Below are 26,949 nucleotides of genomic sequence, written 5' to 3'. Positions count from 1 at the left end.
AAGGGAACAAGGGAAAGGGGAAGGGATATCTGTCATAGGAGGGGGACACAAGGACTATTTCTGGATAGAGAGGAGACAGATGTGGCCCATAGGAAAATGGCCATTTATAAAGATAAAGGGGGAAAAGCTGTGTTAGGACGACGTGTTTAATTTTAATTGGTCATGCTAATCAGGTGAGAGGAAGGGGGCTTCTGATTGCTGGACTTCAATACTTTGATAGCTGGACCTTGGTAGTCAGCCTCAGGAGGAGGAAGTGGCCAAATAAGAAAATGGACCTTGGTGGCTAGCTCTAGGAATGTGATCGAACGGCTTCAATCAAAGGGATAAGGAAGAGGAGCAAGGCCTGTCAGAGCTACGTCTGCTGTGCTCCGGCTGGCTGGAGCCCATTTACTAAGCAGCATAAAGAAACCAAAGATTTACGTTGCACGGAACTGTGTTTAAAATCCACATGACATTCCAATCACATCAATATTACAGTTTGCTTAACCACTTTCCAAATCCTGGACATTTCTTTCTAATTTGTCATCAATACAAGCAATGTCACCAGAACAATGGAGAACACAGTTTTTGGTTTGCTGTTTGGGTTGGGTTGTTTTCCTGATACACAATTCCCCAAACAGATTTTCTAAATCAGGTCAATTATACAATTTTCTAATTCTTGTTAAACCTTCAAAGGTTGCTCTTCATGATCAGAGAACCAGAGGGACATTCAGCTATGGTGAGAGGAAGAGACCATGAGTCTTCCTCCCCAAAGTAAGTGTAAAATTCTGTGTGTGTGTGTGTGTGTGTGTGTGTGTGTGTGTGTGTGTTTTAAAAACAACTACCTCTGGGCTTCAGAAACTTACCAAATAGGGAAATTAATTGAAAAGCATTTATTTTTCAAAAGCTGCTGGAGTGTAGGGCCCAGAAGTATAACAGGAATGTAGTCACATATTCTCAAGAGACAAAGGCAGGAGGATTGTAAGGTCAAAGGCAACATCAGCAATTTAGTGAGACCCTGTATCAAAATAAAAGGTAAAAGCAGGGCTGGAGAGATGGCTCAGTGGTTAAGAGCACTGACTGTTCTTCCAGAAGTTCTGAGTTCAATTCCCAGCAACCACATGGTAGCTCAAAATCTGTAATGGGATCCGATGCCCTCTTCTGGTGTGTCTAAAGAGAGCAACAGCGTACTCATACACATAAAAGAAAGGAAAAAAACAATTCTGAGGCTGTTGTTCAGTGGCAGAGTGCTTGCCTGGGATACACAGGCCCTGAGTTCAATCACAAGTACCAAAGAAAATAAAAAAGCAAACAGAAAACTCCCAGGTATGATCAAGATGTAGTGTGTGCACATATGAAATTATCAAAGAATAAATTTAAAACATTTAAAAACAAAAACAATTGCTGGGCCTTCCTGCCAGCTGCCAGCTTGCAGAGGGGACAAAGCAACTTGGATCAGGGAGAAAAAGCTAACTTTGCAAGCTAAATATGGTGAGCAGAGTAGAACTAAATAGGGCCATCCATCACATCTTCACTTTGCTAGTGGGAGGATGTTGTCTTGGCCATCTTCTGGGGGGTAGGGCAGGCTTCAAAAGGCAAAAATTAAGACTAAAATATACAGCCAACTAAAGATATCAGCCACACTCTGCAGCGGAGACTCATCCCACAGTTCAACTCCACAGTCTTACTTAGACAAACATGAACTTATACGATGCATATAACATACAAAAACTTACAAGAGTTTAGCAGAACTGAGAACTGCTATAAAATATCATATACATTGTCTGGTTTTCAACTCAAGATTATAAGCCATGCAAAGTAACAGAAAACTACAACCCATTCTTACAGAAAACAATTATCAAGTGAGAGAAACTAGGAGTGAGCCTACATGCTAGATTTAACACAGACTTCAGAACACTAAAGGAAAGTGGAGTGTCAGTGTGATAGCAAGGGTTAAAAATAGAAGCCATCAATAGGGAAGTATAAGCCATACCGGAGGAGAGAGTGAGACTTCCTAAGAAGATAGTGATGGGATGAAAGCTTGCTAGACGAACTTACCAGCAAACTGAGAATAACTGAAAACCCACGATCCCAAAGACAGATGAGCAGAACTAATACAAAGAAAGAAGTCCCAGTGATCTGTGGGGACAATGACAGGGACCAAAGGCATAGGGCAGGGCTTCTAGGGAGAAACCCTGCACTGGAGACAACACTTGAAATAATGGCCAACATGTTCTTGGATTTGCTGAAGAACTTAAACCACAAGATCCAAGAAGATGGGTGGTGGTGGTGGCACATGCCTTTAATCCCAGCACTTGGGAGGCAGAGGCAGGAAGATATGAGTTTGAGGCCAGCCTGATCTATAGAGTGAGTTTCAGAACAGCCAAGGCTATACAGAGAGACCCTGTCCTAAAAATCCACAGGCAAAAAAAAAAAAAAAAAAGCCAAGAATGGATTATCTGATATTACTTACAGTAAATTATATCTGATCATCAGACCTGTACCTTTTGTTTAAACTATTAATGACTTAATAAATATGATTTTGTTTGTTTAAGACAGTATCTGTGTAGTCCAGGCTAGACTGAAATTTACCTTAGATACCAGATAGCCTGGTATAAAGGGTAAATTTCAGTCTAGCTTTATAGCACAGGCTAGACTGAAATTTACCTTAGATACCAGATAGCCTGGTATAAAGGGTAAATTTCAGTCTAGCTTTATAGCACAGGCTAGACTGAAATTTACTATGTAGCCCAGGCTGGCTTCAAACTCCTAGAAATCTTCCTGCCTCAGCCTCCCACTTGCTGGGGTTATGGGTATGGGCTACCACACACAGCTGTAATGACATCTAAAAGGTGGTTTATGTTGTGTTCATTTAATTAGTACCAGAGTCTAGGTCGCAACAGGCACCCTCAGAAAGTAGCACTCACTTTTATATTGTGCATTTTAATTTATTTTTTTTATGTGCATGTGTGCATGAATTTATGTGTACCACAAGCATGCAAGTGCCTGAAGACACACTGGATCCCCTAGAACAAGAGTTGCACGTGGTTGTGAGCTGCCATGTGGGTGCTGGGAACCCAGGTCCTCTGTAAGAGCAGTAAGTGCTCTTAAGTACTGAGCCATCTCTCTGGCACTTTGCACTGTGCTTTTAAAGTCAGACAAACCTGTGCTGAAATTCTGACTGTCTAACTTACTTCCTAAATTTGGCATTCTTTCTGGACTCCACCAGACAGGCACCAGACAGGTATGCACCTCCCCAGTTACCTAGCAACAGCCAGGTATGCACCTCCCCAGTTACCTGGCAACAGCCAGATAGGCTTGCCCCACTCTAAAAGGGGCTGCTTGCCCCCTCCTCCCTCTCTTACTCTGATACTCTTGCCTCTTGCTACCCCTCTCCCCATTCTCTTCCCTCCCCTCTCCACGTGGTCGTGGCCAGCCCTACTTCTCTACTCTCTCCTTCTCTCTGCCTCTACGACTCTCTTAACTCCCCTCCCCATGCCCTGAATAAAATCTATTCTATGCTATACCGTTGTGTGGCTTGTTCCTCAGGGGGAAGAGATGCCTCGGCATGGGCTCACCAAGGCTCCCCCTTCTCCCATACCTCACCACACATCCAGATAGGACACATTCTTATATTTCTTAATCTTTTTATGATCACAACTCTGAAGTGTCCAACTTCTCCAAGCTCCAGCTTTATCATCCATAAAGGGCTAATAACAAGTACCTGTCTCAGGGCTTAGGGATGGAATGATTCATGTTAAAGACTTAACCTCTGTGAAGTCTCATAGGACACTCAACGGGATTGCTAATTTTAGGCCCTGGTAATACATACTTCAGAATAAAACTCTGCTGAATGGACATGAATGAATCTGGGCACTGGATTTTTCCAATGTAAACTGTGCATTCATGTCTCCTGACCTCTCAGAAGAATCTGGAGTCTGACCTTCCTGTTTTTAGAAGTACTGTGCTTCAGAAGGTACGCTTTTATCAGTTGTGTTTGGCAGGGTAATTGTTCCCTTCTGTGATGCTGCATTGTATAAATGTTTTTTTTTTTTCATTTCTAGTTAATCAGCTCCTTTTTTGCTTTGATGGTGATAGTCAGAAATATCTCTCTTGCCCAGCTGGTATAAATAAAGACTCCATGTGTATGTAAGGTATAAAATACAGCCCAAGTTATTTTTGACCCATGCTGTCAAGAATATTTGCTTCTGATTCATACTATTTGATGGCATTTGACTTACTAAAGACTACACTTGTTTAACAGTTTAACTCTTCTTGCCTATTTTACTGATCAGCATTTCAAGTTTTGGGGCAACATTTGTTCAACTGCTCATCCATTTAACTAAGCCTTACCAAATGCCTGCTGCATCCCCCAGACAAGGAGGGAACATTGTGATGGGTATGGATGTGAAAAAGACCAATGTGTGACCCAGAGAAACATCAAGGCCATAGCAGAGGAAGAAAATGGATGCTTATTTTCCTTAAGACAAGCAGATGAATGGGCCTGAACCTGACTGTGTAAGCAAACTTGATATAAAAGTCTGCCACCCTGATAAGAGCTTAGGCGCCTCCCAAGAATCAAATGTTTTGGTTGCATACTGGAAGAATTCTCTAGGTCCTCAAAAACACTGAACATCTTTTAAAAGCCAGATGGATTTGAAATGTCAGAGTTCTCCAAATAGAGAGGAGAAGGAGGAGGAGGAGGAGGAGGAGGAGGAGGAGGAGAGGCAGTCTGAGGGGACAGCACAGGATATAGAGAAGAAAGTGATGGATTTGGGTCCCTAGCTTGGGCTCAGCTGCAGTGCTCCAAGTTCAGGGGCTCAGGAGTATGTGGGCCAGAGTCCGTGGCACAGCTCCCCACTTCCGACAGGAGGGATAGGAGCCCACAGAGGCTTCTAAGCAAGAGAGAAAGGTTCTTCTACGAGCAGAGCAAAGAGGAGGATGGGGAAGACAGGAGTAGGACACTAGCTAGGAGACTTGGCAAAACTCCAACAGTGAGATGAGGAGTGGCTGAGCCAAGGTAAAGATAACAGGGACAGAGACACAGGGAGCAGCCAACAAAAGCCCTGGCATCACTAAGACTGGGCAGCTGGGTTGTGTCCACTTCATTCATTAAAGATCACAGACTGGTCCAGTGAAATGGCTCAGCAGGTAAGGGCACTTTCTACCAACCTGACGACCTGAGTTCAATCCCCAGGACCCATGAGGACCAGTTCTTGCAGGCTGTCCTTTGGCACCAGCAAGTGTACCATACACACATGTATGCATGCATATAAAACACATGTTGAATGAGTACATACATGATGAACGCATACATGTAAAAGAGAGATAATACATGAGCGTACAAAAGAATTAACTCGCAAACTCACCACGTGTCTGTCATGTCACCACAGAAGGCAAAAAGGCATTGAAACAAGTGTAACCCAGAAATAGAAGACAAAGAGTAAAGATGAAAATAAGCCCGTGAAGAAGTAACAGTGAAGACAGCCTGTGTGGAACAGACAAGGTGAACTCTGGGCCCCACAGATGGGGCGGATGGGAGCCAGTCATTCCACCTGGAGGACCCCAGCAGAACTCAGGTCAGGAGTGGCACCATGTCCCATAGGCTGACCAAGACCAGGGGGCTGGTGACAGGTTTGTCTCTGTATGATCTGTATGCTAAGACCCTTTTTTCTGCCCAGCAAGATAAGGATGAACTTCTTGTTTGCAATCCCCTGCCCAAGGTATTCTTCCTCTGAACAAACCAATCCGGGTGTCTGGGCTGGGCACAGAAGAACAGCAGAGGGTCTGTGCCCTACACAGTAAGACTTGCCAACTCCTTTGTGTCACCCAATTTCCCGAATACGAGCTGCCATCTGTGTCTCCCCTCCCTCACATGTTAGAACCAAAAGGAGTAAAAAGAGGCCCAGGGAAAGCCTTCAGCTGTTCCCATTTGGGCCAGCAAAGAGGTCAGCTTATTCTCAGCCATTCTGCAGTATGGTGCCCCGAACAACGAGTCTTGTTGTATTCAGGTCTTCTAGATGGCTCTCAGTCTAGTCATCTGTCCCTTGTCATCCACTGGTAATTTGTTTCAGGATCCCCATGGATACCAAAATTCATATCTTGCATATGAAATGCAATATTTCATAGAACTTACATATTCTTTCACATGGCAAATTATGTGTTACATTACCTATGGTGCCTAAAAAATGTAATATTATGTGACTAGTTGTTAAACTGTACCATTAGTGATTAAGATTTTAAAAAAAGAAGAAGAATGCTTGATTTCATTATAGATGAAATCATCATTATATATAGGACTAAATAATAAGACAAGACATTGACAATTTCACTTTTTCCCCGCCCCAAATACTTTTCATCTGAATTTGATTAAATGTCCAGATGCAGATCATAGATATAAAAGGCTAAGTGTATGCTAGTTCTAACTATGAAAAATAAGCAGGTGCTTTAATAAATGTCTGGGCAATGCACATGAAAGCTCTAGAACAAAAAGAATAAACAACAACCAGAAGAAGTAGACAGCAAGAAATAATCAACTTAAGGCTGAAATAAATAAAATAGAAAAAGATGAACAAACAAAAGAGAATTGATGAGACAAAATTGGCTCTTTGAGAAAACCAGCAAGACTGACAAACCCTTATCCAAATTAACAAAATTGGAAATGAAAAGGGGAACATAGCAACAGACACTGAAGAAAACCATCGAACCATCTAAGGATATGCTTTAAAAAACTTGTACTCTACCAAACTGTAAACTCCGAAAGAAATTGATAACCTTCTCCGTACGGCTCACAAAAGTTAAATCAGAAACACTTAAGCAATTTAAATAAATTTGTAACCCTAGTTACAGAGAAGCAGTCATTAAAAGTATCGCAGCAACAACAACAAAACCAAAACAGTGCCAGATAGCTTTAGCAGTGAATTCTATCAGACTTTTAAGGAAGAGTGAATGCAAACGCCAATACTTCTCAAATTAGTCCACAAAATACAAACAAAAGGGAAATTACCCAATTCATTTTCTGAGCTTTACAGTTCCCTTGATAGCCAAACCACATATAGACCCAACAAAGGAAGAGAATTATAGACTAATTTCCCTTATGAACATAGATGCAAAAAATTTTTCAATAAAATACTTGCATACTGAATTCAAAAACACATAAAAATCATCCGTCATGATTAAGAAGGCTTTATCCCAGAAATGCATAAATGATCAACATAGAGAAATCAATAAATGTAATCTACCATATAAATAGATAGAAAGACAAAAACCACATAATCATAACAATAGATACAGAAAAGGCCTTTGACAAAATACAACACCCCTTCATGATAAAAGTCCTGGAGAGTAAGGGGTACAAGGACATAATAAATAATAATTGCCTCAACATAATAAAGGCAATTTCCAGTAAGCCCATAGGCAACATCAAATTAAATGGAGAGAAAAATCAAAGCATTTCCACAAGAATCAGTGACAAGACAAGGTTGTCCACTCTCTCCATACCTATTCAATGTATGCTTGAAGTCTTAGCTAGAGCACAAAACAACTGAAGGAGATCAAGGGTATTCAAAGTGGAAAGAAGGAAGTCAAGTATGTTTATTTGCAGATGATAAGATAGCATACACAAGTGATCCTAAAATATTCCATCAGAAACTTCTACAGCTAATTAACACATTCAAAAAGTAGCAGGATACAAAATTAACAAACAAAAATTAATAGCCTTCTTATACACAAATGATAAACAGAGAAAAAATGAGGAAAATAATACATTTTTCAATAGCTTTATATAGAGAAATAGAGATAGAGCTTGGACAATTCTAAGCAAGCAAGTGAAAGACATGTATGATCACAACTTTAAGACACTGGAAAAAGAAACTGAAGAAAATATCAGAAGATGAAAGATCTCCCATGCTCAGTTCTATGGCAGGGTTAATATAGTAACATGCCATTCTACCAAAAGCAATCTACAGGTTCATAGAAATTGAAAGAATAATCTTCAGCTTCATATAAACACACACACACACACACACACACACACACACACAGAGGATAGTTAAAACAATCCTGAATAATCAAAGAACTGCTGGAGGCATCACCATCCCCAATCTCAACTGTACTACAGAGCTATTATAATAAAAAAACAGCACAGTATTGGCACAGAACAAACATGCTGATCAAAGGAATCAAATTAAAGACCCTATAGACATGTGATTTTTGACAAAGCCAAAAATACACAGCAGAAAAAAGACAGCATCTTCAACAAATGGTGCTGGTCAAACTGGATGCCTGCATGTAGAAGACTATAGATAGATTTATATTTATCACCTTGCACAAAACTCAACTCTAAATGGATCAAAGACCTCAACATAAGACCTTATGCATTTCTGAATCTGGTAGAAGAGAAAGTGGGGAATAGTCTAAACTCATTGGCACAGGAGAAGAATTTTTGAATGAGACACCAATAGTACAGATACTAAGACGAACAATTAATAAATAGGACCTCATAAAACTGAAAAGCTTCTATATGGCAAAGGACACCATTATTCAAAGTAGCAAAAGATCTTTACCAATTATGCATCTAATAGGTTAATATCTAAAATATATAAAGAACTAAAAAAAATGTACATCAAGAAAACAACTCAATTAAAATGGGGTATAGAACTAAATAGAGAATTCTCAAAGTTGAAAAATAAATGTTTGAGAAACACTTAAATGTTTAACATTCTTAGTCATCAGAGAGATGCAAATCGAAACTACTTTGAGATTCCATCTTACCAATAAGAAAGGCCAAGATCATCAGTGAGACAAATGACAGGTCATGCTGTAGAGTATGTGAGTAAGGTGAAGACTCATCCATTGCTGATGGGAGTACAAAATTGCACAGCCACTATCAGGAAGCTGGGAATAGATCTACCTCAAGATCCAGCTATTTCACTCTAGGACATATACCCCAAAGACTCTACTGTACTGCAGACACACTTGCTCATCCATGTTCCCTGCTGCCCTATTCATAACAGCCAGAGACTGGAAACAACCCAGATGTCTGTCAAAAGATGAATGGTCAATGAGAATGTGATACAGTTACACAATGGGATATTACTCAGCTGTTAAAAGATGAAATTTGCAGGTACATTGATGAAGCCAGAAAAAACATCCATAGTGAGGTAAATCAGACCCCAAAAGACAAACATTGCACATACTCTCTTATATATTAGCTTTTAAGTCTTTGAAAAGCACGCTACTATCCATATAACAGCAGAGGTAAAGTATAGAGTAGGGGACTAGGCAGGGTGCAAGGAACCCCTAATGTAGGGGGAATAGAATACATAGTTATGGAGAGACAATGGGAGACAGAGACACTGGGAATGAAGAATTAAATGGAGAGGGGGTGAAGAAAGAGATAAAGGAGGAAATACAGAGGGGCACTAACTCTAAGGGCCCTTTGAGGGGTCATATGGAAACCTATTAAGGTAGAAACTTTTAAAAATACATACATATACAAAAGAAATCTATATATAATCACCAAATAACAAGCAAGATAAAGACCCAACTAGACCCCTCTTAGCACCAAGTGAAATCTCCAGCAGCAGGAATGGGTTACACCTAGTTAAGTTGTTGGCCAAAGGGGCCCCATGGAAACTCCCAAACAACTCAGGCTACTGTAAAAGCTATTTATTGCTTCTTCTACACAAACGGATAGCAAGTCCTTACTGCTGAAGACCACAGCTATATAACTCATTGGGCATGAATAAATTGAGCTTGTGGAACATGTTCCATCAAGTTGTCAATTGCAAAGGAAAAATTATTTTTCTCCAATAGAACCTTACTGGGTATGCACACCAGACTTAAGGGAGGCCCCATGACCTGCAGTGAGTGGCCAACACAAAACGAACTCAGTGGTAGTTTCAGAGAGATTTTATCCCATGATGCTTTGTCTGGGCACTTGTACCTTACTTGTTTTTTGCTTGCCTATTATGGTTTCAGTTTTTCTGTGATTGTATGTTTGCGGGTGTGTATATGTTTGAGTGTGTGTGCAGGTATGTATGTATGTGTGTGTATTTATGTGTAGATGTGTATGCATGTGTGGGGCTCTGTGTGTATTTGTGTGTGTACACATCTGGTGCCTTTTCTGTGCTTTCCCACTCGTTTGTCCGTTTGCTTTGTTTTCTTCAAGTTTTTTGGGGGTGGGGCATTTGTCTTCTAGAGAGAGAGAGAGAAGGTGGGGAGGGGGTGATCTGGGAGGAGACAAGGGAGGGGAAACTGATCAGAATATATGAAAGATAATCTAACATTTTTTGTAATAAAAGAGAGAAGGATAGAAGGAGGAAAAGAATGAGGGAGGAGAGAAAGGGAAGGAGAATGAAGGAGGAGAGGGAGTGAGAGAGGAGGAAGAGGGAGGGAGGAGGGAGAGAGAGGGAGGAGGTAGTATTGGGGGGTACCAAAGGGGGGAAAGAATCTAGAGAAAACACAGAATAGAAAGATTTTGCAGAGAGAGAGTAATAATATATGTTAAGGACAAAAGAGAAGCCACCATATCCATAAAATGATTTTGCAGGGAGAGAGTAATAATATATGTTAAGGACAAAAGAGAAGCCACCATATCCATAAAATGATTTTGCAGGGAGAGAGTAATAATATATGTTAAGGACAAAAGAGAAGCCACCATATCCATAAAATGATTTTGCAGGGAGAGAGTAATAATATATGTTAAGGACAAAAGAGAAGCCACCATATCCATAAAATGAAAAATAAAATGATGATATTCAAAGAAAGAAAGTAAATGAAGATCTGGACAAGTCAAGTTACAACCGAAGCACTTGGAGACTAAGACTGTGCAGTCTGCACAGACGGATGATTTGCAACTTACTGCAGCCTTCCAGGTGAAGAACACAAGGGGTCATTTTTTAACACACCAGGTAAAAGGTCGTCTGTATGATAATCAGTCACACACCTACAAGTCAACTACGGAAAGGAAGCAAGGCATTGTGGGCTTTCCAGGCAGGCCATGCGACTGCTGGGAAGCTCGTCTTTTGTGTGTCTTCCTTTCTTTTCTCTTCTGCCTGGATAGAATGTGGTGGCAGGGCTCCAGCCGCCAGACCTTGGGTCAAGGACATTGTACTCAGTGTGGGTGGTAAAGGAGAAAGAAAGAGTCTGAGTCGCTCAGGACCGTGGACTTGCTGTGGCTACCTCACTCTGCCCACCTGCTTTGGTCGGAGGCAGTTTAAATCACTACTGTTTTGAGATCTTGTTATTGCTAATCAAGCTTCATTATGGCCGACACAGCAGGCAACTGAAAAAAAAAATCACTAGAAATACTGGGAAATCATTCTGTGATACGTTCCAGAAAGGAGAACAAGATGATAAGAAAACAGAGGATTGTTCAACAAGGATGACTTGGGGTGGGGGTTTGGGGGAGGGAAGGGGAGTGGCAGAGCTGGGCTGCAGAAAATTATTAAGGATATCAGGGAATGGGTATGAATTTGGTGAGCAAACATAACCAGCGACAACAGCAGCTGTTGGGTTAGGCTCAGAAAGACTTGGCCAGGCTGTCTGTGTCTCTGTGTGTAGTGCCCCGGGAAGAGACAGCTGACATTTTTTGTGGAGTTTTAAGTCTGTTCTGGGGTAACTAAATGCAAAAGAAAGCTGGGAAGTGAACTAAAGAGATACACATAATATACTTGAAAATACTGTGGAATAAAGACCAAATATACACAATAGCAACATGATGGATGATGGAGACAGAAGGAACTCTCCAAAGATACAGAAAGGTCTTGCTGGGGATTGTGGTGTTTGACTGTAATCCCAGGACTAGGGAGACTGAGTGACCCATGATAATTGTAAAAATAGTCTGGGCTATCTAATGAGACCTTGAGATCCCAAAACACAGCAAACTGAAACCAAGAAGACAGAACAGTCTTTCCTGTAGTGAACCAGAGGCATTGGGAAATCAGTGGTAGTACATAACAGAGGCTTGTTTTTAATCAAGGATTGCAGTGCTCTACCCCTGAAGTCATGAGCATGCCTGTACACCCCTATCCTGTCCCCAGGCTAAAGAGCATGAGAATTTCCTAAATAAAAAGATGAACAAAGAGGCTGCAGGAAGGAAATGTTCTACAACTTCGGAGATGACAAACCCAAATCAGTCATTGTCCTAGTTAGCTCTCTTGCTGTGATAAACACAAGCCCCAAAGGCAACTTGGGGAGGAAAGGGTTTACTCATCTTACAGCTTACTGTTTCTCTCCAAGAGAAATCTCAGGGCAGGAACTCATGGCAGGAGCCTGGAGGCTGGAACTGAAGCAGAGGCAACGGAGCGATAATTGACTTGCTCACCATGGTTTGTTCAGCCAGTTTTCTTATAGCACCCAGGAGCAGCTGCCCAGGGGAGGCACTGACTAGAGTGAGATGGACTTGTTCATAGGACAATCTGCTGGGAGCATTTTCTCCATTGAGGTTTCCCGTTCTCAGAGACTTAGCTTGTGTCAACAAAAATCTGTTTGTTTGTTTGTTTGTTTGTGGCAGGGTTTTTCTATGTAGCTCTGACTGTCCTCGAACTCATTGTGTAGACTAGGCTGTTATTCAGAGATCTGCCTGCCCCTGCTTCCTGAGTGTGGGATTAAAGTCACCTGACTCAAATGAACCAAAAACTAACCTGCACAGTCATCATTCCAACACTAAGGATACAGGCTCAGCAGGGGAACACTAAGGATACAGGCTCAGCAGGGTACATTCCCCAACAGTGAAAAGTGAACTCACTGAAGGAGAATGGCAACTATAGTTTAATGGATACAATTTCAGTCTTATCAGAAGGAAAGTTAGGAGATGATAATGGTAATTGCTGTCTAACTTAAACATAAACATATTTAATAACACTAACCTGCACACTAGAAATGGCTCAGGTAGTAATTACATACTGAGTGCATTTGAACTACAGTTTGTTTGTTTGTTTTTTAAGGAATTCTGAGAATAGCTGGAAAGGCTAGAGAGTGAGGCGGAGACTTTGCAGCCAGGCTAACACTCAAGAACTATGCTACAACAGCTTATGGGAATACAGCCGCTGCGGGCACTGCTCTGCACCTTCCAGCATACTTCCAGAGAGTTCCCTGGTGTCCTCATTTCTTAAATTTCCAGTTCCCAGTTCTAAGTCTAAGGAGGATTTGTCTGGTTGTCATGGCCTGAACTCTGACTGCAGGAGATGCCATAACACTGCATATAAGATATCCATAGTTTGAGTGTCAAAGGCTTCCTCTGCCTAGCCCCAAGATTCATAATATTGGAAATTCCTCAATGCAGAAAGGTCATTCAGTGATGGACAGGCAAAAACGTCAAGGGACAAAAGTTCACTACACTATCATAGCCGAGAAATTTCTTGTTCCCTAGATGTAATAAGAGATACACAGTAAAGAGATCATCTGTAATCTGCCAAGCGTAATGGCACATGTTTATCCTAAGCAGTTATGAAGCAGATGCAAGAGATGTTTGTGAATCTGAGGCCAGCCTGGTCTACAAGTTCTAGGCTAGCCAGGCTTACACAGTGAGACTGTGTCTCATTAAACAAAACACAAACAAAAAAGCAATACAGATATTATTTAATCACCGAAAGGCTAACAGTAGAAGTAACATTTTGGCTGAGTTTTTCTGGTTTTGTTCTGGGGGTGGGATTGGGGGTGGTGAAGGGTAAAGGGAGGGAAGATAGAATGGAAGTGGGGGGACCACTGTTTCTGACATTTTTAAATGCCATTTGGCTTCTTAAAATATACACTTAAAATTTTGATAAAAATAAAATAATGCAGCTGGGCAGTGGTGGCACACGCCTTTAATCCCGGCACTGGAGAGACTGAGGTAGGCGGATCTTTGTGAGTTCAAGGCTAGCCTGGACTACAGAGTGAGTTCCAGGAGAGTCAGAGCTGTTACACAGAAAAACCTTGTCTCAAAAACCATAATAATAATAATAACAACAACAACAACAATGCTTACATTTTAATAATACTCCTACCACTAAAAGTGCCCTACCCAGTTAGAAGTGAAAAATAGAAACCTAGTTGGGAGGAGAACACAAAATGATTGGTTTTAGACATCTCTTTCTATGACCTCCGCCTCATCCTGTGCCCCTGCCTACTGTACAGATCCTAAGAGATGAGGTAATACAAAGTGTCTAGACATCTGCACTGGCTAGTTTTGTGTCAACTTGACACATCTGGAGTTATCACAGAGAAAGGAGCTTCAGTTGGGGAAATGCCTCCATGAGATCCAGCTATAAGGTGTTTTCTCAATTAGTGATCAAGGGTTGGGGGGGAGGTTCCCTTGTTCGTGGTGCCATCTCTGGGCTGGTAGTCTTGAGTTCTATAACAGGCTGAGCAAGCCAGGGGAAGCAAGCCAGTAAAGAGCATCCCTCCATGGCCTCTGCATCAGCTCCTGCTTCCTGACCTGCTTGAGTTCCAGTCCTGACTTCTTTCAGTGATGAATAGCAATGTGGAAATGTAAGCTGAATAAACCCTTTTCCTCCCCAACTTGCTTCTTGGTCATAATGTTTGTGCAGGAATAGAAACCCTAGCTAAGACAACATCAAACGCACACAATCAACTGGAGGAGATATCAAGCCATGCAAAGAATCTGCTCAAACTTCTCTATGATTCCTCTGGAAGTCTCCAGTTGTAAACTGGAAGATTCTGGTATTTATTATACTACATGATATAAATAGATGTGTGTGAGTCAGTGTCTGCTGCTGTAATAAACACCTGAGAGACCCAACTCAATCAACTACAATCTCAACAGGAAGTGTCCTCCTAAAAAGTCTTATGTGCTGAGGGCTTGGCCCCAGCCTGAGAGAGCTTCTGGATCAATTCATTGATGAGTCTGTAGTGATTGGAGGAAGTCTGTTACTAGGTCTCTGGTTCTCTTCTGTTCTCCTCTCTGCCTCCTGAATGCCTCAAGGTAAGCCTCTCTGCCCACCCCAGCTATGCCTTTCTCCTGTGATGCTGCAACAAGCACAGTGGAGGTACCTGAGTATGGACAGAAATCTATGAAATGGTGTGTCCAAATAAATTCCTTCCCCCTTAAATTGTTTTGCCAAGCAGGTTGTCAGAGTGTTGACAAATTTTAAAGCAAAAAGGTTTATCTTGGCCTCACAGTCTTGGAGATGCCTTCATGATTAGTCAACTCCACCGATCTGCACCTGCCAGAAGGGCAGCACATCATGGTGGGAACACGTCACAGAATAAAACTTGCTTATATCACAGGTCAGAGAGCAAAGGAGAGCAGAGAGAGGACCAGCAACCCAAGCCCCCTTAACAAGCATGCTCGCAATGACCTAAAGATCTCCCACTAGGCTCCTCCCCTTAGATAGCCAACTACCTCCCAATATAACATTGGGTAACATTCCAAATCCAGATTATAGCAAGATAAAAATCACCTAGGATACGCTAGGTCCTCAAAGATGATGTTTCCTCTTTCAAGATTTCTCATGTTCTATAATGACTCTCTTTGTGACTTTGAGCTTGTAGATTTAAGAAAAGCTAGACGTCTTTAACTACCAACCCTTCATCACATGGCACCTGGTTTAAGAGAGTTCTCTTCTGCGGACAAACTGAGTGAGCCCTTTAGCAAGCAGGAAGAGGCGTCCTTGTCAAAGGCTAACTTAGTCCGATTTGTAGTGGTTACCCTTTGGCTGAACTTTGAGCGAAAGGAAAATGATATTCAACTACTAGCTCTGGCTCCCAGCTCTTATACACAGGAGATAGAAATTTCTGTCTAAAATTAGCTAGTGTACATATAACATTTTGAAATAAATATTAAAACTACCAAAAGTTATGAAACCTGGGTTATAATAACCAGATGGATGAAGCAACTGGTGGGCACCCCGAAGTAGGAGGCTCCAAAATTATTCCAAAGCTCTTACCTTCTCTGTTCACTCTAGGCTGGTTGCGTAGATCAGGAACAAGATGGTCATGTGATTCACTCCTAGAAGACTGCTGCTTCTGATAGGACTCTTGCTCCCCACAGAAGGCAACTGACAACCTCTCAGAGGTCCTTGTAGGAAAGGACAAAGGAGACCCAGGGTCCAAGAGGAAGCTATCCTGTAGGGTTTGCTTGGCGCCTTTCTTACCCTTGCGCATCTGACTCTTTGGGTTCCGGTTACCTTCTCTTGACCCGAGCTGACTCCTCTCCAGCCCCTCTATTGGCTGGAGGAGCTGATCCATGTCCTTGGTGAACTCCAGCAGGGTGCCCTCAGAGAGGCTTCTGGTGGGGGCATCAGAGCCGTAGCTGGGAGCCCTGTCCTGGAGCAGGTGCTCGGAGCAGTGCAGAGCATCTGGGCCTTGTCTGGGGACGGGCTCAGGAGACTGAGCGAGGCCGCCGTGAGCCATGGAGAGGGCGAAGTAAGAGTAGTCCACCATGATGTAGGTCAGCATGAAATTGATGGTGACAACAGGCGCCAGAACATTCACCTGACCCACCAGGACAAAGGCCATGGTCACCAAGCTGGTCAGGCAGATGGCTGCTACCGGTGTTTTATTTGGCCCTTTCTATGAGAACAACAGCAAAAACAACAACAACAATACAGAATTATGAAATTTCAGATAGAAAGATCCCAAAATGTTACAGTTAAACGATAAAAATCAAATGTACCATCTCAGGAACTTCTCCCCACAGGATTGTTCACATATAAACTTGGAAAAGTAATAGCCAACTCATGGGGTTAATGTGAGACCTGCGCTAATGTGTGGTAGCATAAGCAAAACATGGAGACCCAGTAGCTCCTGAACATCAGAGGCACAGACAACATCACCATTAACACGGGGACTCTACGGTACATGTCTCAGTCCCGTGTTCTCCTGAGGAGCTTCATCCAACCCAGCTGCCCTTCCTCAGGATGCTTCTCTACCTGGCTTCTCTCTCTCCATTTGCCTCCTTCTTCCTCAGCGGCTCCCTTTCGGCTCTCCTAGCCCATTCTCCATGCCTCAGAGACTACATCTAAAGTAATATCCTTGCCTTGTCTCCCAGACTGTCCCTTTTCTCCACCTAAACTCACTCACTAGACTTTAAACATCAGCTTTCTGTCCACACCGCCCAGCTTTGAACTTCCAGCCTACAGCTCTCTCAGCACTCCTCTGGAATCAACTGGGGCTTCTACGACTGTGTCAGAACCCATGCTGACCCAAGACCCTCCCCAGAACAATCTTTACAAAGGTGAAAAGGAAGGAGAGAGGAGGAGAAGAAAAGGGCAGAGAAGGATTTTATAATGTTTGGAAATTAGTTTCAGAGTGCATTTATTAAAGTGATATGGAAGAGTCTGACAATAACATGACTGTGAGTAAAGTAAGTTTGTAGAAAATCACAATTTTAAAAGAAGTTTCCAGTAAGCTGCCCAAACCGCTAGTCTAGGCCAAGATCTTGAGGTGAACAGTTAAAATAGGCCAATGAGAGTCTTTCTCCACCAAGAGAGGGACAATCCACAGACTGGACAAAAGATGTGGAAGACAGACAGTGAATCCCTATGCATAATTGGAAAAGACAGACAGGGCAGGGAGGTGGCTCGGCGACTGAAGGTGTTTGCCAGCAAGGCCAACAGCCTAAGCTGGATCCTCAGGAACCACGTGGCAGGAGAGAACCAACTCTGAAAGCTGTCCTCTGACCTCCACACATGGTATAGCTTAAGGCGTGTGCAAACACACACACACACACACACACACACACACACACAGAAAATATGTAATGTAATAAAAGTCCTTTTCTTTTTTTTTCTTTTTTTTTCTTTTTTTTTTTTTTTTTTGGTTATTTCGAGACAGGGTTTCTCTGTGTAGCCTTGGCTGTCCTGGAACTCACTTTGTAGACCAGGCTGGCCTCGAACTCAGAAATCCACCTGCCTCTGCCTCCCGAGTGCTGGGATTAAAGGCATGCGCCACCACGCCCGGCTCTAAAAGTCCTTTTCAAGAGACAGCCCACTTGACCAAATGAGTAAAAGATCTGAACAAGTACCTCATCAAAGACTATTAAACATGTGGAAAGATGGCCAACCTCATCAGCAATTAGAAGACACACATTCACCCCACAGTGAGATACCATCAAATACACATGAGCACGGCAATCACATAAAAGTCCAGAGCACTAGGATGGCTCACCCATCTCTATAGCAGCATCAGTTAGTGCAGATGCCCTGAAAAAGAACAGGGTGCTACTCACCGTGAGAAGCCAGGCACGCGGAGCAGGTGAGACATTCTGGTAGTGGGAATGTAGTCTGGGGTTATTCTAAGTGTACATCCAGCACAGGCAACAGCCCTAAAACCCCAAACAACAACCTGCGGCTACAGCACGGAGGAGGAGGATGCTCACAAAGATACTGATGAAGGAGGGAGGGAGGATAGCAGAGAAGCGCGCGCGTGCGCGCGCGCGCGCGCGCGCACACACACACACACACACACACACACACATGTGATTCCATGTACAGACTGAGTATTCTTAGTATAAAAATTCTGTATCCAAAATGACAGAATTCTAAAAATCTGTATTAGATTTACATGGAAATTGAATTGGGAAATCTCACGTCATGAAACTTTGTTTCATGCCTAAAATGTCTAAAAACGTTGCGTACAATCACCTTCAGGCTAGGTGTATATGAAACATGAATGGATGGGGTGTAAAGATACTGTACTATAGATATAGGAATATCCCAAAATATAAAACAAACCTCCAACATCCGAAAAGCTTCTGGCCCTGGACAATAAAGATAAGAAACATCCAATCTGTATTAGGTTTCAAACTCAGGCAAGCTGTTTAGGGATGAATCTGAAGGGAGCAATCGTGAGCTGTGGTCCCTGGGCCGAACCTGGTGATGCCCTGAGCTACAAGTGCCTTTGCATTTCAAACAGCTTGGGGGAAATCAAAAGAAGAATGTTTTGTCACATGACACTCAGATTTGTGTCCTTGGCTGGAGGTTGGGTACTCTCGGCGGCAATTTCTGAGCTTCAGCACCAGAGAAAAGTGCTGGGGCAGAAGGCTGGGGACCTGCAACATTCAAGGTGTGTGCTGCAGGATATAAGAGGCCCAGGCTGCTCATCAGGGAAGGGACTATGGATCGAGAGGGAAGGGCCTCACTGGGTAGGGGTGGGGCTGGGGGCGGGGGTCAAGCTGGCAGGGTTCCTTGGAGGCTCCAGGATGCTATCCTTATAATTATTCTTAAAACTATTTACATTGGCTTTATGAACTTTCCTGTCATGTTAACTGTACCTCAATAATGTATTTAAGCTTCTAGTGTTCTGCCATTTAAAACAGAAATAAGTGCCGGACAGTGGTGGTGCACGCCTTTAATCCCAGCTCTTAGGAGGCAGAGGCAGGAGGATTTCTGAGTTTGAGGCCAACCTGGTCTACAGAGTGAGTTCCAGGACAGCCAGGGCTACACAGAGAAACCCTGTCTCGAAAAACCAAATATAATCATATATGGAGACATGCTTAGAGGATGGGAGAAGCTAACGATGTTAAAAGACACATGACCACCCGGGAGAAATATCTGTAACACAGATCACAAAGAGTTAATCTTCCTAGAAAAGAGCTTCTAGAAACTGAAAATAACCTTAGTGCTAGAAAAAAAAAAATTACAAACATCCACAAAACAGGAAGAGATAGTGAGTTTTATTCACAACGAAGTGAACACAAATATTGGTGTCCTGAAAGGCCATTTCTCACTGTACACTAGCAAAACTGTTCACATAACAACATATGCCAGGGGTAGTGGCGCACACCTTTAATCCCGGTACTTGGGAGGCAGAGGCAGGTGGATTTCTGAGTCCGAGGCCAGCCTGGTCTACAGAGTGAGTTCCAGGACAGCCAGGGCTACACAGAGAAACCCTGTCTCAAAAAACCAAAACCAAACCAAACCAAACCAAACCAAACAAAACAACGAGCCACAGATAGGCTCCTTGCTAACACTGCCCTTGTCACTCAAGGCAGTGTGCAAATGAGGTTCATGTACAGTTTCTAAATATTTACATATACCGACCAAGCTAATAACATAAATCTGAGCAAATATGTCTATCCTCCTATCTTGGCAAACATATCAACATGATAATGAGAAAGGCCAGGTGTAAGCTTAGAACCCTTTAGTCCTTGGTCGGTTGATTGTTTGTTTGTTTATAAACATGGTTTCTCTGTGTAGCCCTGGCTGTCCTGGAACTTGCTCTGCAGACCCTCCTGGCGTCAAAATCACAGAGACCAGCCTGCCTCTGACTCTGAGTGCTGGGATTAAAGGTGTGTATTACTACCTCCTGGCCAGCCTTCCTCATCAACAGATGCCCACACACATCCCTTTGTGGACCATAATGCGGGAGGGGCAATCACACGCATCTGTGACTCTCACCCCATAACTGACTCTATCTAGATGGTGAGGGGCCTTTGCAGACTATGGAGGTAGGCTGGGACCACCTGGGTAAGAAATTCTGTAGGACAAGTTCCTGGACACAGTGTAAAGGCATAGGTGCCTGTAGGAATGTTCCTATGGCCCCATCAACATTTTGCATCCAACAGGATGCAAATCCTATCTCATTGGCTAATCATAACTGTCAATTCGGTTGGGTTGAGGGACACCTAGGAGATCAGTAATGTTTATTCTTGAATGTTTATGAGGGCATTTAACAGAGATGATCTGACCAAGTAGGCCCTGGTATAATTGATAATATCATCCATTTGACACGCTCAATTTTCTTTTTGTTTTCTTTCTTTTCATGTGTGTGTGTGTGTGTGTGTGTGTGTGTGTGTGAGAGAGAGAGAGAGAGAGAGAGAGAGAGAGAGAGGTATGTCTGTGGTGTGTGTATATGTGTGCTTGTGTATATGAGTGTGTATGAGTATATATTGTATGTATATGTATGAATATGTGACTGTGTATGTGTGTGTGGTGTATGTGTGTCTGGTATGTGTCTGTGGTGTTTGTATGTATATGTGTGTTTAAGTGTGTGTATGAGTGTATATATGTATGAGTATGTATGTGAATTTGTGTGTATATATGTGTTTAGGTGTGTGACTGTGTATGTATGAGTGTATGTGTGGTATGTGTGTATGAGTGTGTGAGTATGTATTTGTGATATGAATGTGTGTATGTGTGTATTTATGTGAGTGTGCATCACCTATTACAACACTGTTTTTGGAAGACACTCATGTATGTATCGGTCAATAGAGAATTGATTAAATAAACTATGTCACATAAACATAACAGAAACAGAATGAGAAAATCCTCTTTAAAGTAATATAGAAGACGGATTCCTAAACCACATATGAAAATTTAAAAATGCAAGGTATAAGCAATATATTGAGAGAATCGTCTGTTGAATAAAAATATGGAAGGAAAAGATTCCATTTGAAAAACAGTTGGGGAGCCTGAGGAGATGGCTCAGTCAATAAATTCCTCCCACATAATCATGAGGACCTGAATTTAGATCCCCAGAACCCAAGTAATCTGTACATGGAGACTTGCATCTGAAACCCAACATAGGCTGCTGTAGTGTAGGCGGTATCCCTGGAGTTCATTGGCTAACTAACTAGCTGTATCAGTGAGTGACCTGGCTTCAAGAAACTAAGGCAGTGTGGCCAGAGAGATGGCTCCGTGGTTACAAGCACTCCATCCTCTTCTGGAGGGCCTGGGTTTGGTTCCTGGAACCTACACAGCAGCTCACAAGCATCTGTAACTCCAGCTCTAGGTGATCTGTTGCTCTCTGGTGACCTTCACAGACACGGCATGCAAGTAGTACACAGACATACATGCAGACACAACACACACACACACACTATTTAAAATAAAAACATATAGATTGGGGGAAACATATAAGGATGCACATACCCATACCCACACCTACACATATAAGGATACATACCCAAAGAACATGTATGTAATATACTACACATATACAGACACACACACACAGACATGCACACACACACATACACCCACTGGCAAGGCTATATATTCAGTTCCCAACACTGCAAAAGAAGCAAAGAAAGCCACACTCTTCTGCTTGCGTGCACACATGCACATAAAACCAACAATAATCATAAAGACTTAGGAAAAACAGTGCCTTAAAGGACAAAATCAAGGTTAGGACAGATAGGAAGGTTCAACATAGGAGTAGAAATTTCCAGTGGATATTGTTTATGTAAGTTTTAGTTTTGAAATCTGTGCTCATTGTAGCTCATAAAAAATAAACAATGAGCTAGAGTAATAGCCCTATCATTAAGATCGATGGCTGCTGTCCTGGAGGACGCAGGTTCAATTTCCAGCACCCACTTGGCAGCTCATGACCTCCTTTAGCTGTATTTGGGGACTCAGATGCCCTCTTCTGGCCTTCAAGTAGTGCATAAACACATGCATACATTCAAAACATCCAGACACATAAAATTAATAATAATAATATAATAATAATAATAATAATAATAAAATTTTTAAATGAGGTAGAATAAAGTTCTATGGTATATCAACATCCTAATCTTGAGGTATCAACCACTGCTCCCCCCAGCCCATGTCAATTGGAGAGAAGAAACCGAAGGAACTGATTGTGGTCAAGTGTACCTATGTGTTAGCATAGAGGTGGAAGCAGGAGGATTGCAAATTTCAGGCCAGCTTCTTTCTTTCAAGAAAGAAACGAGGGGTTGCAGAGGCAGCTCAGTGGGTAAAGCCACTTGATGCTAAGCCTGGTGGCCTGAGTTTGATCCCTAGGATCGGCATGGTGGCTCCTGCAAGTGCTCTGGATATGTTCTGTAGAGCATGTATGGTGCGGAGGGAGGGGTACCTCAGAGGGCCCATGCTGAGGCATCCCCCACCCCAGGTAACGGTCACATGATGTGTCTAATATAAAACAGAGCTTATTTAGGGCATGGGAAGGGGAGTTGAGAAGGGAGTAGAGGCAGAGAAAGAAAAGGGAGAGAAGGGGGGAGGAGAGAGGGAGAAAGAGGTCAGAGAGAGAAGAGGGGCCAAACAGTCCCTTTTATAGCAAGCCTGGCCTACCTGGCTGCTGTTGCTGGTACCTGGTAACTGTTGGCCCGAAATAGAAAGAATGCTAACATGCTAATATGCTAACAGGTCTTCTTGACCATATGTCTACATGTGTGTTCGTTCTCTCTCTCTCTCTCTCTCTCTCTCTCTCTCTCTCTCTCTCTCTCTCTCTCTTCCCCCTTCCTCCCTCTCCCCCTGACTTCCTCCTCCTCCTCCTTCCCTCTCTCTCATGCCCTCCCCCCTCACCTCACACAAACATATAAATACACAAACCAATAAAAACAGAAATATTTGACCATGCAACCAGAGAATTCTAGCAAATTTTGGCAGCTCTGGGCTATCTAGTGAGAGCCTGTTTCAAAAACCCAAAGGGAGGTAGAGAGGAAGGAGTTATGATGATTTATACCCCCTTGGGATGAGGAGTCAGAAGGGACTAGGAATACAAAGTGTAGCTTACAAGCCACAATGCAGAGACAGGGGGTTCCCTATGCGTGTGTCTACTGTTCTTTAGGAAAGTCTCTTTTGACCATCCCAGCAGTCAGTCAACTCTGCTATCCAGTAACAATTACAGTTTGGCACATGATAGCTCATAGAGAGGCCATAGCCCATAGTGTGGGGCCTCTTCAAACAGCCACTGCCGCTGCCACCACCACCATTACCACATCAACATCACCACCTCAACATTACCACTATCACCTCCATCATCATCACCACCATCACCATCATTATCAGCACCACCATTACTACCACAACCATCACCATCATCACCACCTCCATCATCTGACCACCACCACTATCACTATCAGCACCACGACTATCACCCATGGGAAAGGCAGAGCTGCAAGGCCCTGTTCTTTTCCTAAACAAGAGACTGTTTCTTTCATGCTAAACTTGGAGAGTCCTGGATTTGTTTTATTGAAGGAAGGGCCGTGCTTCACGGCTGCTCAGCTCCGGGAAGCTGGTGCCTGTGACATATGAGACGCTCTGTCTACGCAGCTAACCTAACACCCCCAGGGACAGGATTGAAAGGTACAACTTCCGCGCCCCACTCTGTCTCTCCCCAGCGAGAGGAGACACCGGTCAGAAGTCTATGCATCGGAGAGACAGAGAGATGCAGACGGAAAAACAGAGAGAAGAGAGATAGTCAACAAAATGAGCCACTCACCCCATTCGCCAGAAAGGCAAGTGCAGGGACCACTTTGTCCTGGGCAATGCACTGCAGAATCCGGGGCGCTCCATAGAGTCCCCCCATACAGGAAGCCAGTGATGAGATGTACAGGCCCAACAGGAAGAGGAAACCAACCAGAGACACCTACGAGAAGCAGATATTCTCCCATTACCACGGGCTGATCCTGAATGTCCTACAGTGGCCCCTGTGTCTGGGTTACAGAGGACAAATTGAAGAGAGCCACTGCACGATGAAGTTAGGCTTCTCAGGGACTGAACTCAGACAGCCTCCTTGAAGCTCTTCCTAATGCTGTACAAAAAAGCACCTTTAGCAGGTCAATCTTCGAATACGGAAACTTACCTGATCTAGGGGTGTACTGACTGGTTTTGTGTGTCAACTTGACACAGGCTGGAGTTATCACAGAGAAAGGAGCCTCCCTTGAAGAAATGCCTCCACGAGATCCAGCTGTTAAGGCATTTTCTCAATCAGTGATCAAGGGTGGGAGGGCCCATTGTGGGTGGTGCCATCCTTGGCCTGGTAGTCTTGGGTTCTATAAGCAAGCAAGCTGAGCAAGCGAGGAGAAGCAAGCCAGTAACTAACATCCCTCCATGGCCTCTGCATCAGCTCCTGCTTCCTGACCTATGTGAGTGAATTCCAGTCCTGACTTCCTTTGGTGATGAACAGCAATGTGGAAGTGTAAGCTGAATAAACCCTTTCCTCCCCAACTTGCTTCTTGGTCATGATGTTTGTGCAGGAATAGAAACCCTGAGTAAGACTAACGGGTCTAGAGGTTATCTTGAAAGACCCACCCTCAACCATAGGAGACTTCCTGGTTTGTTAGGCATGTCCCCAGACTAAGTGATGCACAGTCTCTGAGAATCCTTCAAAAGAGTAACCCCCCAAATCTCAGATAACAATCTCTTACAAAAGGCTACTCTAAAGCTGAGGTCACACCAGGTTCATGCCAGACACAAAGGCTCTGCTAAAACCCTACCACACCCCTGTGCTAGGGCTTGCCCTCCCTGCTCCCCCAGGCAGTGCCTACTGAACAATAAGGGGACTGTCAAGGGTGGGGCCTATGGGAGTTTTAGGTCATGGGTGTGTGCTCTTGAAGGGGATGGAAAGGCCTCGAGCCCTTCTCTTTTGCCTTTGAGAAGTACAGCTTTGTCGTGCTACACATGTGTGGCCATTACCACCTGGCATTCCTACAAGAGGCACAAAACAACAGGTCATAGAATGGACCCCCTAAACCCAAAGCAAAAGGAGAGCTTTATTACAGTCTGTTTATTTAGTGTGGAGGTGTGGGATGAGAGGGACTCCATGACAGACATACATCAAACAGAGAACCTGTAGAAACTGATCTCTCCTGTCACGTGGGTCGCAGGGATCAAACGGAAATCATTAGACTTGACTGTAAATGTCTCATTTCCTGTTGATCTATCTTACGGGCCGGAACTTTTCTCTTTATAAATTCATTATGTCAAGCATTGTGTGATAGTGATTGGAACCTGACTAATATAGTTATACAATGACCAACACTTAAAAAAAAGGTTTTACAAACATTTACGAATTAACTACTTATTTGGAAGGAGCGTTCTGTGCCCCTCTACACCCACGCAGGTTGGAAGATAACCTGGGACAGCAGCAGTTCTCGCGGTATACTTTGCAGCAGGGTCTCTCTTGCTTGCCTCTGCACTGTGTGCATATTCTACGTCAGATGACTTAGATGACTTTAACGCTTCTAGAGAATTCTCTTTCCTCTACCGCTCATCTTGCTACGCTTGTAGAAATCTTGAAATGCCCGACTGACGTATGACCATGCGTTGAGCTTCTCACTGATCCCAGGGCTGCGCAGCCTGAGCTGAGCCTCCGAGCATCCCAGGGCCTAACCACTGTTGGGTTGGTCGGTTGGTTTTGTCTTCTGAGACAGAGTGTTACTATAAGTGCAAGTTGTTCTTTATTCACAATACTCCCACCTCCACCTCCCGGATTCTGGGATTGCCAGCCTGCTATACATGCCAGTCAAACCATGGCTTGACCCTTCCTACTCCCCAGGTGCACCTACCCTCCGAGTCCCCATTCCCCAGCCTACCCTCCTCAGCCCACGGTTTCAGGCTAGTTCATATATTATATCGATTATACACTAGTTCTCAAATTGAGCAGGCTTGGATTCATTGCAGTGTCTCTCAAACTCCTGGCTTCTGGGCCCTACGCTTGGCATTTCAGATTTAGGAGGCACTGAGAGGAGCCTAAGAATATGGATTTCCAGAAGGCTCTAAAGTAATGTTGATGCCAGTGGCTAGAAATCACACTTTGAGAACTGTCAGCTGGCTATGACTCCAGTCAGCCTCTCATGCTCCCTGTGAAAACGTCCCAGGCCCCTACCAGAGTGACAAACTCAACCCTGGTCCTAAAATCCCAGTGACAGCAACTCCTATTGGTTGATAAGCAGGCTCTGCATGTCCACGAGTCCCCGAGTTCTACACAACACTTGCCATTGCCCTGCTAATTAGGGACGAAGACCAACGTCTACCATTGTCCAGATAGCCTGATGGGCTTGGTGCAAAATGAAGGGCTCCCTTTACTAGCAGGGCTTCCCCTTCTCTGACCTTAACCCCACACGCCTGCAGAACGTCACACAGCCTTAGTTAGATTATAGATTCAGCTTCCTTTCTCCTGACAAGCACCTGAGATCCCTGCAGTGCCTCCCCATGCTAATGAGGCATCTCAGACCTTAAGCCTTCAGCCAATGATCTTTGCCCATCCTGGATATTCTAACCCTCATCCCCCAAACTAAATTATCCTTGAATCACCCCAAGTAAAGTTGACCTGCCT

The 26,949-nt window shown here is 43.4% G+C and overlaps 1 protein-coding gene across 2 annotated transcripts in view; it reads right to left on the bottom strand.

Moving 5' to 3' along the window:
* The window catches only part of Slc12a8 (solute carrier family 12 member 8), a 153,598-nt gene that overhangs the window by 26,036 nt on the left and 100,613 nt on the right, over positions 1 to 26,949 (bottom strand). The window contains exons 8-9 of one of the 2 annotated variants that reach the window (XM_021209883.1): positions 24,112 to 24,258; positions 15,873 to 16,497 (exon numbers count right to left, since the gene is read on the bottom strand). In XM_021209883.1, coding sequence (XP_021065542.1) covers positions 15,873 to 16,497; positions 24,112 to 24,258 — 772 coding nt within the window. The remainder of the gene's footprint in view (positions 1 to 15,872; positions 16,498 to 24,111; positions 24,259 to 26,949) is intronic. The other variant, XM_021209885.1, reaches the window with a different exon arrangement.

Source organism: Mus pahari, chromosome 12, assembly GCF_900095145.1.
Source record: "Mus pahari chromosome 12, PAHARI_EIJ_v1.1, whole genome shotgun sequence".
NCBI lineage: Eukaryota > Metazoa > Chordata > Mammalia > Rodentia > Muridae > Mus > Mus pahari.
The sequence above is the reverse complement of the archived record's forward strand: the minus strand, read 5'-3'. Positions and strand labels throughout refer to the sequence as shown.